Source organism: Gouania willdenowi, chromosome 7 (genome assembly GCF_900634775.1).
Source record: "Gouania willdenowi chromosome 7, fGouWil2.1, whole genome shotgun sequence".
Lineage (NCBI taxonomy): Eukaryota > Metazoa > Chordata > Actinopteri > Blenniiformes > Gobiesocidae > Gouania > Gouania willdenowi.
The window spans coordinates 16,175,531-16,191,569 of NC_041050.1; the positions used below are offsets into that span (position 1 = coordinate 16,175,531).

The window sequence follows — 16,039 nt, forward strand, 5'->3', positions numbered from 1 at the left end:
ATATTTTTCTCTTATTTTGTGTGTTTTTGTTGTTGTTTTGTGTGTTGCTGTTCATATTCAGGGTGATTATCATTTTTAACTAAAAATAAACATGATAAAACCCCATATTTTTAAGAAAGTGTCTATTTGTACGGTTGCCGTACGAACAACCCCCTGGTGCTATTGGTTTGGTTACCGAAGTACAAGTACGTAGCGTCTTAGGGTTAGGGTTAGGATTAGAGTTAGGTTTAGGGTTAGGTTATAACCCAATAGTGCAACACTTAGATTAGATTTAGATTCGGGGTTAGGGTTAAGGTTAGGTTTAGGTTAAGGTTTAGTTTTAGTCACGCAACCTAAACTGACCAATGACTGATCTATCACGTGACCTAAACTGGCCAAATAGGGGCGCTGCATATGGATAGAATGTCGGTATATTGATACGGCAACCGTGCTGATCGCCGTATCAAAATGCTTTCATTTGTTAATTTTCTTCTTTATCTCTCAAGTACCCCCTGTAGTGTCATTGTGTACCCTAGAGTACACATACCCCCATTTGAGAAACACTGGTCTACAGGATTTTTGTCTCCCTTTTAAATCCTGTTTCTTTCTAAATGGAACAGACGCTTTCAGGAATTTGACTGTGACATTTGCGTCAAGAAATTCCATTCAAATTTGCTGGCTCTGACCGTCATACGCGTACATACTGTATGTGTAAAAGCAACTCACACACATTGAAAGGGTTTGTGTGTGTTTCTGTGAAAAGCTGTTTTAGTGTTTTAAGCTCTCTGAGGGCAAATTGGAATGAAAAAAACTGGAACTCGTGGTTCAGCATGTCTGTGTGTATTCTGCATGCTCAGTGAGGGTTTGGTACCACTGCAGTAGGAACAACAAAATCACTGTTTGGCTTATGAATCTCCTCTTGTGGAACATTTTTAAAATGTGGTTAACATCCTGATGGATTTTCTTTTTTTTTTTTTTTTTTTGGGGGGGGGGGATTCTTGACCTTTTGTCACATGTGCATCTAAAAGGATGTTGTGGGTTTTTAGTAGTTAATTTATTTCTGTGCACATTCTTGTTTAGGTCACGATGAGTGGGGGAGTCAATGTGAAGCCTGCCACACGTGGGCCTCCCTCATCTGGAATCCCCCTCCCTCGTAGCCTGCTGTCCTCCTCTCCTAAAGCAGCAGATCCCCGCCGCCGGGCTGGTGACCCACCCAGACCTTCCTCACAGATTCCCAAGAACACGCCCACACACTCTTCGTTGCTTCAGCCGAGAAAATCCAGCATCCCTGGGCTCTCCACCAGGGATTTGTTGAGAGATGCTGGACTCAGAAGTCAACTGTTCCATCGATCAGGAGCTCTGCCTGTTTCTCAGGTGTCACGTTCGGCTTACAGCAGCCCACTTACCCAACGCCGCACACCGCTGCCACCACACTCCAAAGACACATTAGACCTGGGAAGACTGAGTACTCCTACTATTCAATTTACACATGATGGAAATCACAACAGAAGCACCTTCAAAAACAAAAACCAGGCATGGGGAGACAGCAACCTGTGCCCACCTCTGTATTTGAGGACAGGGAACAATTCCAACAGTGCAAACCACTCAATGGAGCGACGTGAAAGAGAGGCAGAGTCTCCCAAAATCCAAACACTACAGAACAATGGTAATAATCCCACTGCTGTCAGAGGTCAGTGTGGCTCCAGCAGCCAATCAGACGAGGAGATGGGAACTCCTGAGGACCGCAGTCCAACGTCCTTTCCTGGCCCTCTGCCACTCCCACTCCTCACGTTCACGATACCAGTTCAATCAAAAGCTGGTAGATTGAAGTCAAACCAACACAAAGAGGCGGAGCCTGCAGAGACACACACACCCAGAGTCAACATGGCGGCGGTGGCTCCTTTCAGCTACAGGTGAGCACGTGAGGGTTGGGGTCAATTATATTTGCGTAATTGATAATTAATTACAATTATGGCATAATTATATTGTAATTGTAATTTTGAAAAATCTGTTGCTGTCGTAATTAAATTGTAATTTATGTTAATTGACTTAATTGTAATTGCTATGAAAATTCTATAAAAATTGTCATTTATAATTTCTATGTACAGTTCTACACGTATGTAGTACACAATTATTAAAATATGTTCCACATTTTACCATTTTGAAAATATCGAGGGTTATACTGACACCAAAAATATTAGGACAGAATAATAGATGGGAAAGAAATTAGATGATAGATATTTGTTTTTAGCGTATTTTACAGCTGATTAAGGACCTGTTAGCAGAGATGCTAACGGAAAGCTAACACAAGAGGAAGGTTAACTTTATTAGGTTATTTATTTCAGGCTCAGCGCTCAATAATAGCGCTTTGAGATTACTTTTGTTTGCGCTACTTTGCGCTATATAAAAAAAGTTGAATGGAATTGAATTGAATTAATTGTAATTAAACTTTAGTAATTGAGAACATAATTGCAACTGACTTTCTGAGGATGAAAAAATGCTGTTCACTGTAATCATAATTGAATTGCAATTGAACACTAACAATTGAAAATGTAATTGTAACTGAAAAATGTAATTGACCCCAACCCTGCAAACAACACATCAGCAGATCATGGAGACGATCAAGGATCTGGGAAATTCTTAAACAATTGTATTGCTTATTATATACAGCAGCAGAAGAAGAAGAAAACATCTGTTCATGTTTTTCTAATTTGTTAATGGCAAATTATTACAAAATTCATTGAGAAAGAATAAATCATGAAAGAGTCATTACTTAGATTAACCACCACGTGTTGTGTTGTTTATCACCAAAGTTGTGATGTTGTGTTTGTACGATTTATCTTCTGATTGTAATCAACATTGCTGAAAGTTATTTGCATGAATTGCTGTATATGTTTACAGGTTGGAGACTCAGGAAAGGAAATTTTCAGTGGATGAATTAAGCGATTGCTCTTCAGGATCCATTGAAGTGTGCTGTGATGACCTAACACCAGGTAAGACACTCCTGGTGGTGTCAGTGCTTATAGGACAAAGCTTTATTTTTTCTTTCTCAGTATGTGAACATAATTTAATACAACATTTTTTCGGGCCCACTTAGCATTACGATGCCCTCTAACCGTATCCAGACTAAAAAGAATGCAAAACTTAACTTGAACGAAAGACGAGACGACACATCTTTTCCCAAATGTCTCCTGCACTGCTGATGATCACGTTCAGGAGCCACGTCTGATTTGAGCTGCTGTAGTTGTGTGCGTGTGTGTTTCTCTACACTGCTGACTTTGCAGTGACTCCCTAAAGTAGAGGTGGGAAAAAATGGTGTCAGGATGTTGAGATAGAAGAGGATGACATGATGATGTGGGTCAGTAATGGAATGAGATGAGGCAGCCGCTGTCACATCTCACTGCTTCTCTGTGGTACATAGCTGAAACGGTCCTCCCTCCACGCCTGTGCTCTCATACCCACTCTCTCATTGTTCTTTCTTTATAGCTTCTTTGACCTAAAAAACAAGTGGAACCTTTTTCAGTGTCCGATCGCTGGATTTTTCCCTTCACTGGCAGCTACAGTCATTAACTGGTGTGTTTAGTCAAGTGTGCAGCATCAGTTCAAAGCCTTTTGGTAGATTCAATTCAATTCAACTTTATTTGTTTAGCGCAATTTACAACACAGTCATCTCAATGCGCTTATTAAAATATAAAATTCATAATAAGAAAGAAAAAAACCCAACAAGATCCACATGAACAAGCATTTAGCGACAGTGGGAAGAAACGACTCCCTTTTAACAGGAAGAAATCTCCGTTAGAACCAGGTTCAGAGATGGCAGCCATCTGCTTTGACTGGTTGGGGTTAGTGAACAGAAGGACCAACAGAACAGGATAGAGAGATAGAACATCAGAGTGTTCCAGACTAGTTGAGCCGTGAACCACAGATCAGGAACTGCCATCATCAGCTTCATGACACCTGAAACAGAGCAGACAGAGAAGGACGAGGAGAAGGCACTGACTGCAGAAAAACATGATACTCTATTATCAAGTCAGTCTGCCTTGGCCTTGGGCCTCACTCCCAGTGGCCTAGTCAACACTTATTATAAAGGTGATGAATCTCTTCTTGTTTATTGGTAAGCTAACAGTGACTCTAAGGTCTGTAAATGCTACCGTTCACAGACGAGCTCAGGTCCGCTCTAGCGTTAGGTTATGTTATGATTCAGTCCTGTCGTTGTTAGGGAGACTATAAATTTGTTTCTAGCATAATTTTTAAACAATTACAATAATAGGATTTATATTTTATTGTATTTTTTTCTTTACCAATACCAGATGCCTTCTGCATCCTCACTATTCCCTCTGTGTTAACTCCTCCTACACCGTTTGTCTGATTTTGACAATTAAGCTATCAAAAAATTCAGAAAGTTCCCGGGATTTATGCTTGTAATTTTATAATTTGTAGCATTGCTAGTGCTATGTTAGTGCTATTGTTAGGTTAATGCTATTGTTAGGCGAATGCTATTGCTAGGTTAATGCTAATGCTACATTAATGCTAATGCTAGGCAAATGCCATTGTAAGATGAATGCTTTTGTTAGGCTAATGCTAATGCTAGGGTAATGCTGTAGCTAGGCTAATGTTAGGGTAATACTAATACTAGTTAATGCTAGCTAATGCTAATGCTAGTTAATGTTAATGCTAGTTCGTGCTAATGTTAGTAAATGCTAATGCTCATAATAGGCTAGCTAATGCTAGCTAATATTAATACTAAGCTAATGCAGTGCGATGCAGGCCAGCACCTGCATCCTCACTTGCATTTTTTTCAGGAAATGCAAATATTCTAGTTCTCTTTATTATCGGAGTGTATGACATCAGTTATGATAGTTGTTGACAAAAAATGTTGCCATAAATGGACTTGATAGACGTTATTTAATTTGTTTGTAATGATGTAAATAAAGGAGCAAAATATGATTGGGTACATTATCATTAGCTATTTCTTTAGACATCCATTTAGCGCTGAATGAACCTGCATGATAATGTGATTATTAGATGATTACCACGCATAATTAATTTACTGATTTTCAAGGGTGAAAAGGTCTGTGATGACTTTAATTACATTTAAATAGTGATTGATAGCTCCACACAAGTATAACTGAAGACATTTTGATTAACTCTCAAGGATGTAGCTTGGTAATGTTGTTGCCACCTTGTGTGATAAAGTGTTTAAGCAAAGAGTTACATGCTCTGACAACAAAATGTAAAGAGGTTGTTTTCTTGAAATGGAAGCTAAAAAAATATAATATGTATAAGAACTCATATTACACAATTAAGGCTCTATTCCACCATGTGTGTAAGTCCAAAAAGCCGCGCAGTGGCGTTGTTTTTGGCTGTGTGCTAATGTCTCCCTGAATGGGTGTTCCCATTCAAATCTGGCTTTACATGCATTCTCCGGTGTGCGTAAGTCCTTTTCTTCTTACGCGCCTCTAACCCTGGAATAAGTGCAGCGCCCCGATAAGGTGAAACATTATATTGCACTACAAATATGGACTTAGTTACATTTGAAGCCACACGGACTCGTGCGTCGTGCAGCAGCAGCTGTGATCACTCATTAATTAAAAATCTAATAGACGCAGACTTCTGTCCACAGTGGTCACAGTGATTCAACTATCTTCATACTATGTCCAACGTAAAGTCACAGTTTGATCCACTACATAGTGAAACAAGCTGTCATATGCAGATGAGGATGGATCACAAACTGTTCCCACACATATATTAATGAGGCTCAGCTCAGGTCACTTTAAATTATTTATATTTAAAACTATGTATTATGGAAGCCAATAGTTCTGTTTCACTGCAAACATCCCTCTGTATTAAAGCAGGATGCTCTGCGGCAGGATTATTTCCTCATGTCTCCACAAAAAGTGGAAAAATCTAGGTAAATAATCATCTCATTACATTTAAATTTAAATAAACTATTGAAATATAAATATAAAATCTTTTACTTTTCTGAAAGGAATAGCATACTTAAGAGACAATGCACATTAATAGACAAATATGTAAATGTCCCAGATTGTAGCCACAGGCTAGTTTCCATCTGCAGCCTTCGGCAGGTTGATGTTGCATATAACAGAGATTATATTAAATAACAAACATAAATAAACATACATAAAAAAAAGAAACAGACAACAAAGAAATCAGAGAGCATGGATATAATAAAAGACAAACATAACGACATTTAGCTTAGGGCAGACCAAAAGTAATGTGACCATTGCAGCTAAAATGCATAAAGTAGACGATTAAGTGCTTTAGTGCTAAAGTATAAATGTGCTGATATTTTATAAGAAATTGTTTATTAACTATTTCACTGACTAGCTTGTGTAAAAGTGTAGCTACTATAATAGTGTAGCGTATCCTTTTTCAGCCAGCTGGGTGTGAAAATGGGGGAAGGGAGCTGCTGGTGGACCTGCTCCAGTCCTAAAAGGCCTCTGGCTGTCTTTGGACTGCGATTGCAGGCCTGTAATTGGTCCCTATCAGGCGTTATAAGCAGAGCTAAGGGGTTCTAAACTCTTCTGAAGCTGCAATTTACATGGAGGGTGGGCTGACAACGTAATAACTGTAATTAGGGAGGCAGGGAAACGGGGTGGATGGTTAGTTTCGTTGGGAGTAAAAAAAAAAAAAAACGAGTGAGAAGAATGAGGGATGAAAGAGAAGCTCAAGGAGGTCAGTGGGTCAGTAAATGTATTATCTTTATCAGAACATAAAGCAACCGTGTGCATTGAAATAAGAAGTGTAATTATGATTTACAGTAGTTGGATGGAAAAAGGTATTTGGCCATCATCATGGAATAATACTGTACTGTAGTGGTTTCCTTTAAACCTAATGTTTTCCACACAACCTCTTTTGTCCTGAATGGATCTGGGGTAAATTAATCATCTCTTACATCTTCTAACAGACAATCTCATGAAGACCTCAACATTTAATGTGATGGTAGCACCATGTGCTCTTTCAATTATACCCCAGACCTCCTGACCCCAACGCACTCTGAAGGAGATTGTGAGAAGTGTGTTTGAGTGTGCATGTGTATAGGTTTTCTATATGTGTGCGTGACAGTAGACAGATGGTGTTTGGAAGATAAATGCAAAGTGGTTCATGAATCATTTTTCCTCTCCCAGCAAGGGTACAGCCTGAATATCCCAGTGGGCATTCTGTCCATGCTCCATCACAAATGCCCATATTCGTACCATATTCACAGACGGGATGCAGGTTAATGTGGTTTAAATCTACTGTTAGCAGTGCTTTAGATGGACCGGCTGTCCTACATTTAGCATAAAATCAACAATTTAATTACTTATTTAAATTTTTGGTGTGTTGAAAAATTAGTGGTTGACTTCTCAATGGTGCAATGGTGACATCACTGCCCTTTAGTGCAAAGAAATACTAGATTTGAGTCCAGCTGGTCGTTCCCAACCCATCTGTCAGTTAGCAATGTAATAGACTGGCATCCTATCTGGAAGTTTAATCTGCTTTGTGCGTAACTCAACCCGATTTACTCCAGCGACCCTGTCCATGATAAGCAGGTACAGATCACAATATTTTATATATATATATATATATATATATATATATATATATATATATATATATAGCTCATAAAACAACAGAATTTTGTTCCAGGTGATCTTATGTTTAAGCTTAAATAGACTGTCCCACATGTAAAGGAGTGAACTTTGACCCCAGCTCAATGGTTTTACCTTCAACTGTTTAATCACTGGCATAGATGGTTTCAAATCAACTTGCAGAATAGAAAATATTATACCCTCCATTTTATTATGTACACTTCGCACTCTTGTGAATAACATTTAGATAAATCCTAATGTATCTACTCTAAGCATTGCATAATCCTCTTTGGCCAATCGAATCAAGGAGACGTGCGCTGCGCTGACACAGAACAGCTGTGCCTGGTTTAGTAACGTTAGTGAGACATGATTACAGGACTGGTCTAGACTGAATGTATGCTAAAGCTCAAGAGTGAAGTTATCCTCACTTCTAATATTTAAGTGAAAGTTGCACAAACATCATTTTCTAGATGCTTCTATAATAGTGTCACAATTGGAGAAAACCTTATTTTTGCAAACCACTATGTATGTGTTTGTGTGTGTTTAGATCATTTGACCCATTGTTAGGAAAGTTGTTTGGGCAGCTTACCAATTGGTTGAGGATTTACTATTAATCAGTTACGATCCATAATCCACCCAGTGACTGTGAAGGGGTGGGTACACACAGCGGGGTTTCTGGTCAGATGTATTTTGGTGTGACTCAGTGTGTGTACTGTGATTTTAAAGGGCTATAGAGAAGTGTAGTTGAATGAAGAATAAAGTTTGGAGTTTCTTGCCTCCGACTCCCGTTCATCGACTCTACATTATCCAGAGAGTGGCTTGGATTCATTTGTGCCTCGGCACCGTTTCTGGATTCACCAGAGCTGCGCTCGGATGAGAGTCGCTTTCAGCGCTACTTCTGTCTCTCCTGTGCCCAGTTTGACGACCTGCTGACCCGCATTAGTGCTCGCATCTCCTACCAGGACACCAACTACAGGCGCTCTATTCCAGCAGAAGAGCCTGTCCATCTGTCTCTGGTTAATGTTTTTTTTTCATTATTCTGAATTCGTCACGGTTGACAAAAGCTCCTGATTGGTCGACGCGCCACGATATGCCCCAAAAGTTCAACAATCCCAACTCTAATCGTCGGCTGCGTTGGAGGCGCCGGACGCCCGTCAAAAGCTTGAAATCTCAAAACGTGGAGCGACTGTCACGCATAAAGCTTCAAAACCTCTTTTGAAGCTCTCAACGCTCCTCGAAGCGCGTCCACCATATATTGTCTATGTAAACCTGACGCTTTCGACGCGTTTTGTGTGAACACTTCATTAGAGTTTCAGCTGGAACATTGAGAATTTGTATCTAGAACACATACATTGATATGTAAGTAAATTGTAAAAAGCCAGTCTTTTTTTAAATTTAATGTTTTCCTGACACATGGAAAATTTCAGGCCATGTTATGGTAAAGCAACCTCCTGTCTCATCTCCTCCTTTTTCCATTTTTCTCCCTTTAACGCTGGAGGCACACAGTAATGCACAGCTGCATTACAAAGCAGGAGATGAGGTGGGGGAGTGAATAGAAAAATAGATGAATTAGCACACGCTCAGGATCCCTCCTGACCTATGGTATGATTTCTGATCCAGGGAGTCCAGTGTGGTCATCTATGTGTATAACTTAACGTATGGGACCACACACAACCTGCACACAGCAGTGAATCACTTAAGACATTTACGACGTTATCGCACGTTATTGTCCACAACAATAGTTCAGCACACACATGAACACACACTGATGATCCATTCCTACTACAAGCACACCACGCTGTAACCAGGCAACTGTTTTCTGCAGCATAGCATTATGGGATGTCCCTAGGAGGCACACTGATAATGTCAACACTGATGCGTGTGAGGGACCATCCTCAAAGCGTCATCATTTTCAAAACACACACACAAAAACAACAATCTATAAGTCATTGTTTTTCCAGCCACTTGAAGACTATGAGAATGGCAGCTGATGTTTTTGGCCTCAGCTGTCGCTGACTCACAGTGAGTGTGTGACATTTGCCCAGTGAGAGAATAGTGTTTGTGCAGGGTTAACATGTGCGCCTCCAGAATCAGGATGTAGGATGGCTGATGCACTCACAATGTTGTCATTGATAGCCAAATGGACCAAATACTTAGGCCTCTGACTCACTCTGAATCACCAGCAGCCGGTGAAAACCACTTATAATATTCTAACGGGGAGGCCAAATGCTCTTTGAATCACTGCAGTTCATTGGACATCTCAGAGCACTGCGTCCAAACAGGACATTAATTCATTGTGAAGCACAAGCTTGTGTCATGCTCTGACTTTCTACACTGCATCCTGTGGACCTCGTGTGTTGGAGGTTTAGCAGACTTAGCTTGAGTCGTGAAGTGGCAGGATATCCCCTCTCTGTCTTACAGGCTTCCTTTGCTCCTCTGGTCCACATGCAGAGATCCTTCCTCACCCATCCTCTTCCCTTCCTCATCCTCCCTCACTGTCCCAATTGTCACATATTCAATGGCATGATTTTTTTTTACAATATTACAGTGTTTTTTTCATTTTTCTCACTTGTAGAATATAACCTGGCCTTCTCTTCGTATGATTTCACTTTTACTTTATTTAATAAAATAATTCTGACCTTTTAATCGCCTTATTCACACTTTTCATTTCCAGAACAACTTATTATTTTTATTATAGTTTTTCCGTGCACAAAAAGGCAATGATTTTGAGTGACAAGAGTCGGTAAAAAACAGAACACATGCCAGTGGACAGCGTTCCTCTCCTCTGATCAAAGTGCCATTGTGCAAGTTTTCACAATATCTAGGTCAGTTACTTCTTGTTTTAGAGTAGTTTTCCTGTAAAACAAGGAGATACTTCACATGAAATGCTAAATATAGATGAAACAGAGAAGTGTAGAGATGTTTGGGCAAATACACACAAAAAAAGCATTTCTACTTGTGTGTTTCTGTCCCTGGCCTCTTATTACTAATTTGCCTTCAGTCTATCTGTTCTTCCTGATATCTAATCGTGCGTGCGTGCATGCGTGCGTGTATAGCTTTGAGGAGAGAGGATAAACAGTATGTTTACATCAGCAATATATTAACACGAGTAGAAACGAGTGCTTGAACAAACAAGGGGCTGTGTGCTGACAACCCTCACTTTACCTGTGTATGTATGCGTGCTTTCAAGAGCATTGACGCATATCTTTTCCCTTCATGCATCTGTGAGCCACACAGGCCTGCCTTGTATGGAATCACTTGCTTTTGATTACCCTTAATCCCTCATCAGGGAGGTATAAGAGTGTCCGTACAGCACCTATTAGCCCTAAATTACACCCTTCACTCCACTAGGAGACTCCTACCTGCCCCCAGAGCCCCCATAACTGTCACCATACAACTTTGGCTTCAGTGTGACATAACCCCATCAACATAGGTCCGTTCTTTAGTGTAGCTGATTCTAATGAATGACTTTGGCCTTTACACTGTAAAAAAACCAAAATGCATGCCTGTATTTATGTCTGTTCTATGTCTGTATTACACACACGTATTCAACGCCAAAAGGAAGTTGGGCTGGCGGTACATATACTGTGTGTGTGTGTGCTTCAATACTCGAGGTGGTCATTTTGGGGTTAGGTTGGCGCCACTGTGGGTACTATCGAAAATTGGGTCGATTTTAAAAGATCTCTCTAATATAGAGCGTGGAATGTGAGCAAACAGTGGCTTGCTTGTTTTCACTCTGGATTAGCGTCAACTGATTTATGCAATTTTACAGAAAACAGGCTACTTGTTTGAATGCCACTCCTTATATTTAGAGGCCTAAAAGCTTCATAGCTGATGGCTGCGTGCAAGAGATAGTGAAACACTAATGATAAGACCATAAACTCTCCTCCAGTCACCCAATATCTGGATGTGCACGATGCATTACTCTACGAAAACAAATTGTACGGCAAATAGTTGTATTGATTATCAATGCTTTATAATGCCTTAATGTCTTTTTAAAAACTCTGTCATCATTACTGCCAGTAATGGACAAAGAAACCGATGGGAAATGCTGACACTATGAAATATCTATCTGAGATTATGTTCTCTGTCCTTCCATCTACTGTACATTATTGAGCTTTGTTGTGTGAAGGCAAAGAAAACAAACCCTGTTGGTTTAACTGTGTTGTCTTTGATAAGGAGCACTGAACACTTTCTTGGATTGAGATGGAATGTCCTCAGCCATGAAAATGCACTGCTACGTGCAAGAGCTGACCAAGTACTCGGACCAGAGCTCTGACTTTTTATCGCTTGTCTCATCAATGTGACACACTTGAAGCAAGAGCCCACACGCCGACTCACGCACATACATAGACTCTAAAATGCATGAACACGTGTGCTCACTGGGGTATTGTAGATATGGTGCTGAGGGACGGAGTGATCAAATGTGATAAATCTATATGCAGCTTTCCTAATGGCCTGTGCATCTGTATTAACTAGATATGAAGGAGGGAATTGTTCTTCTGAAGGGAAGGAAAGAAAGAAGGGAAATGAGAAAAATGAGTGGAGGGGTAATAGACGGTAGGTGGGGTTCATGTGATGCTCATTTGGGGTCAGCTGGCCATTAATTGAAGCGTGTTTAGTAATTGGCTTGTCTCACTCTTTATTGAGGGGATTGGCAAATGTACATTCTTGTCTAAGATTATTCCTCAGTCACGGCTGTTACTCAGATCATTTAAATCAGCTTAATCACGGGTGGCCCCCCCGGTAAGACTGTGAATGTGGATGGATGAATAAAAGAGCTTAAGTGATTATGAGTGATTGTTAAGGGGAAAGGGGGTGTCTGGCTTTTTGTAGCCTCATCCTTTGTAAGCACAATAGTATGAGTCAGGCACTGTTAAACTCAATGCAAATGACCTTTGTCCTTTGTTTGAGAGACACTTATTTAAAGAAAAGAAATGAGAAAAAAACCACTGATGTACAGAAAATGAACAGAGAGAGTAAAAAGGAAGGGTTTTCAAAGGGAAACTCTCAAAAAGGATGTGACACTAAATACAGATTTGGGCTACACAAGATTCTCGTATTATACTGTGAAGCCCTCGTGTGAGGGAGATGAATTATGAGGCGGTGAGTCAATTGGTAAGAACAGAGAAAGAGACCCAACAAGTATGGAGAAGAAAAGGGACAAGGAAGAAGAGGGAGGGTGAATGAGCCATCGAGGGCAGAGTGAGCAAACTCGTGAGTAAGAGCGAGATAGAGGGAGGAGAGAAAGAGGAGGGGAGGGGTACGTTGCTGCTGCTGCGACTGTTTCCCCTGTCAGTCCGCTGCTGCACGCCTGGAAAGCCGGTGCTGGTACAAAGCGAGAGAGCAGCAGAGGGGAACATGCAGAGAAAGGCTGGCCATTGCAGTGTTTTGTTCTAGCAGGACTATTGTCCGAGTACTGCAGGCAGTCTGAGAGGGAGCTGATATAGTCAACGGATAAAGATCTGCAGATCCATGGAATATCAGCAGTGAGTATAGCTGTCAACCTGAATAACCCACTCGTTATTTTCAACACAGGGGGTGAACTGACAATTTCCCACTGTGGTGAACTCTGATTTGATCTTGACCTGAGAGGCTGAGGTAGAGAATCCAGACAGGCTTTGTGTTGTTGCATCTTCTTATGTCCCTCTCTGCCTTGTCTTGCCCTCAGTTTACTTGTGTGTATTACAGAGCATGTCACTGATGCTGTTGCTTGGCTCTCCGCAGGAGGGATGCTGGAGGCTAATGTGGCTAGCATTAGCATGACAGCTAAACCCAGAGAGCTGGACCTCAGGTCTGTGACTGTCTCCTGCAAGGATTCTTCAACCCTGGCTATGGCTGCAAGAAAGCCACCAGCAAAGCCCTCTGCTTTACCCAAAGGACCTCCACATCCCTCTGCGTCAGAGCTCAAGGTCTACCGACCCACCTCAGGATCTATACCCATTCCAATCACAAACCCAACTGGCCTCCGCAAGCAGCGATCGCTGGGAAACCTGTGTGTACTCACTGATGCTGAGAAGAAACTGCACCTGTATCAATCTCCTCGCTGGGTTGACGATACAGGCCAAACGGTTATTGGCACCAACAAAGCAGGCCAGACTAAAACAGGTCCAGGGGGTTATGGGAAACAGCCACTCTCCCGAACACTTTCAAAGTCTGAACAGTCTCTTTTTCAAGGAAAACCCAAATCTTCTAATTCCTCAGCACTAACACTTAATGTTGGCAAGTCAAGTCGAATTCCTGCACCTGGTAAACCCCGAGGACCTTATGCAGAGGTCAAGCCGATAAGCAAGACCTCTGGAGTGGGCAAGAGTACAGGCACAGATGTTGCTGATCCTCAAACCAAAGCACACTCTAATGGTACTGGAAATAAGGACAGAAAAGCAGTGGAGAAGGGGAAAACTGAAGCTTTGTCAACAGAAGAAAAGACTGAAAAACATGGGACAGAAGGGGAAGATGAAAAAGGTTTTTTAAAGGTAGACCCAGAGTTGGTTGTGACAGTCCTTGGGGACCTGGAACAGCTACTGTTCAGCCAAATACTGGGTAAGTATCAGATTCATATTCAGTTTAATTTATTTGTTATTTGTAGATTCTTTAGCGTATTGAGTTTTCTTCCTTAGTGTAGAGTATGGTATTAGTTGTGACTGTATGTGGCATCTAAGCTATTCTCCTCTTGTTTTCCTCTGTATTCCACACCCAAACCTTTCCATCTAGCACTGTCTCTTGCTCTAGCATCAACAGTGAATTTTAAATGAGTTCGGTCTGTGGTGCAGCAGACCATGAAGTAATTTTCTTATGAAGCACTTTTCTCTGCAACTGTGACAACCTTTGTTCTGGAGGTGATACAGTTGTGACTTTTAACATTTGAACATTTCCAAATAATATGCTGTGTGTGTGTGTGTGTGTGTGTGTGTGTGTGTGTGTGTGTGTGTGTGTGTGTGTGTGTGTGTGTGCGTGTGTGTGTGTGTGTGTGTGTGTGTGTGTGTGTGTGTGTGTGTGTGCGCGCGTGTGTGTGTGTGTGTTGTGTGTGTGTTGTGTGCACGTGTGAAATTGAGTGATTGAATTGTTGAACTGTTGTGTCCCAATCTCATTCAACCCACTGCACTAGTGAGCGACTGCCATACTAACCTATCAGATAGTCACACTTTTTTTTTCATCTTTACCTGAATTTGACCTTGTTTGCAGATGCACATATTTCTAAAATTGTACCTGTGTATCAGGATCAACAACTCTGCTGTATTCATTTTAGACAAGTATAAAGAGCATCTTTCTGCATTTTTCCAGTGTGTCTCCTAAACCAGCCATTTGTCACTGAAATGTGTGTGAATGGAGACTGGTGGGGTGTGTGTTTTTCTGTTGGTAAATAAAACGACTGCTTATTGAGCCAGGATCTAGTCACGGCGGGCCACATATTTAGCCCTGCATCACTCCCTCGCCCCCTCTCACCCCCCACTCTTGTTCCATTGATCTTTGGGCCACTGACAGATGGTCAGTATCCACCCCTTAGAATCACCATCCGAGCCTTTCCCCCAGTTACCGTGGGCAACGTGCTGCAGGAGAGACGGGAATCTGTGTGGGTGTTGGCATGGGCAGGTATCGCCTATGTATACACACACTGACACTGGACTAAGGGTGCTCAAGTTAGTGTTTAATGGCACGAGGTACCCAGCCACAACAAACTGAACTGACACCTGCAAACTGACTGGCACATTATATTTTTCTTTATTTATTTGACCTTTATCTAACCTAGTTCTCTCTCTGATTATATTAAGCTACCGGTAATTGGTTTTGGATAGATCAGATCGTCAATAGGTTCTTGACTTTTAGAGACTTTCAGAAACATGATGATTTTTGGCTGCTAGAGGTGGAAAGGGACAATGTTGATTGCATTTGTGACCAGTAGCTCGAAGCAATTGAGCTTTACAATAGAACATATTCACCCATCATCCAATGTTACTCAGACAGGATCTTCAAGTCTGTTGTGTTTTGTTTATTGTGCTCATTTTCTTTTCATCTCTTTCCTCTCAGGTGATTCAGGGTTCATTAGTGAGCTAATCTGTGGGGGGTGGGGTGTGGGGGGTGGGGTGTTGTGTTTCACAGGAGCAGGTCATAATGTCTGGCTTTTGGCAAGGAAATAATTTCATACCTCTCATAACAGCTCTCAATGCTGTCCTTTACTCTGCCAGTCCACGTCCTGCAGCTCTGCTCAAACTCACAGCATGAATGACCTTGACCCTGCCGCAGTCCTCTGTATGCAAATGTTCTATCCCTTAAGCCATTGTGTGTGAGGGTGTTTGGGACTGTACACAGATGTCAGACATTTTTGTCGGAGGGGGCTAGAAAAATCTGAGAAGTATGCAGAGATCAAGGCACCTAGTGAGAACTGAGATTTATGGATGGAAATGAAAACATGAATGAGCTGAGACCAATGGCAGATTGATAAAGAAGGAGAAAAATTAATAGAACCT

General features: G+C 41.3%; 1 protein-coding gene across 1 annotated transcript in view; it reads left to right on the forward strand.

Annotated features, from left to right (window-relative positions):
• Positions 1-16,039, forward strand: part of nav1a (neuron navigator 1a) — a 107,131-nt gene that overhangs the window by 20,506 nt on the left and 70,586 nt on the right. Inside the window, exons 6-8 of the mRNA XM_028452225.1 lie at positions 1,060-1,892; positions 2,881-2,972; positions 13,299-14,114. Of these exons, the coding sequence (XP_028308026.1) occupies positions 1,066-1,892; positions 2,881-2,972; positions 13,299-14,114 (1,735 nt within the window). The 5' untranslated portion in view covers positions 1,060-1,065. The remainder of the gene's footprint in view (positions 1-1,059; positions 1,893-2,880; positions 2,973-13,298; positions 14,115-16,039) is intronic.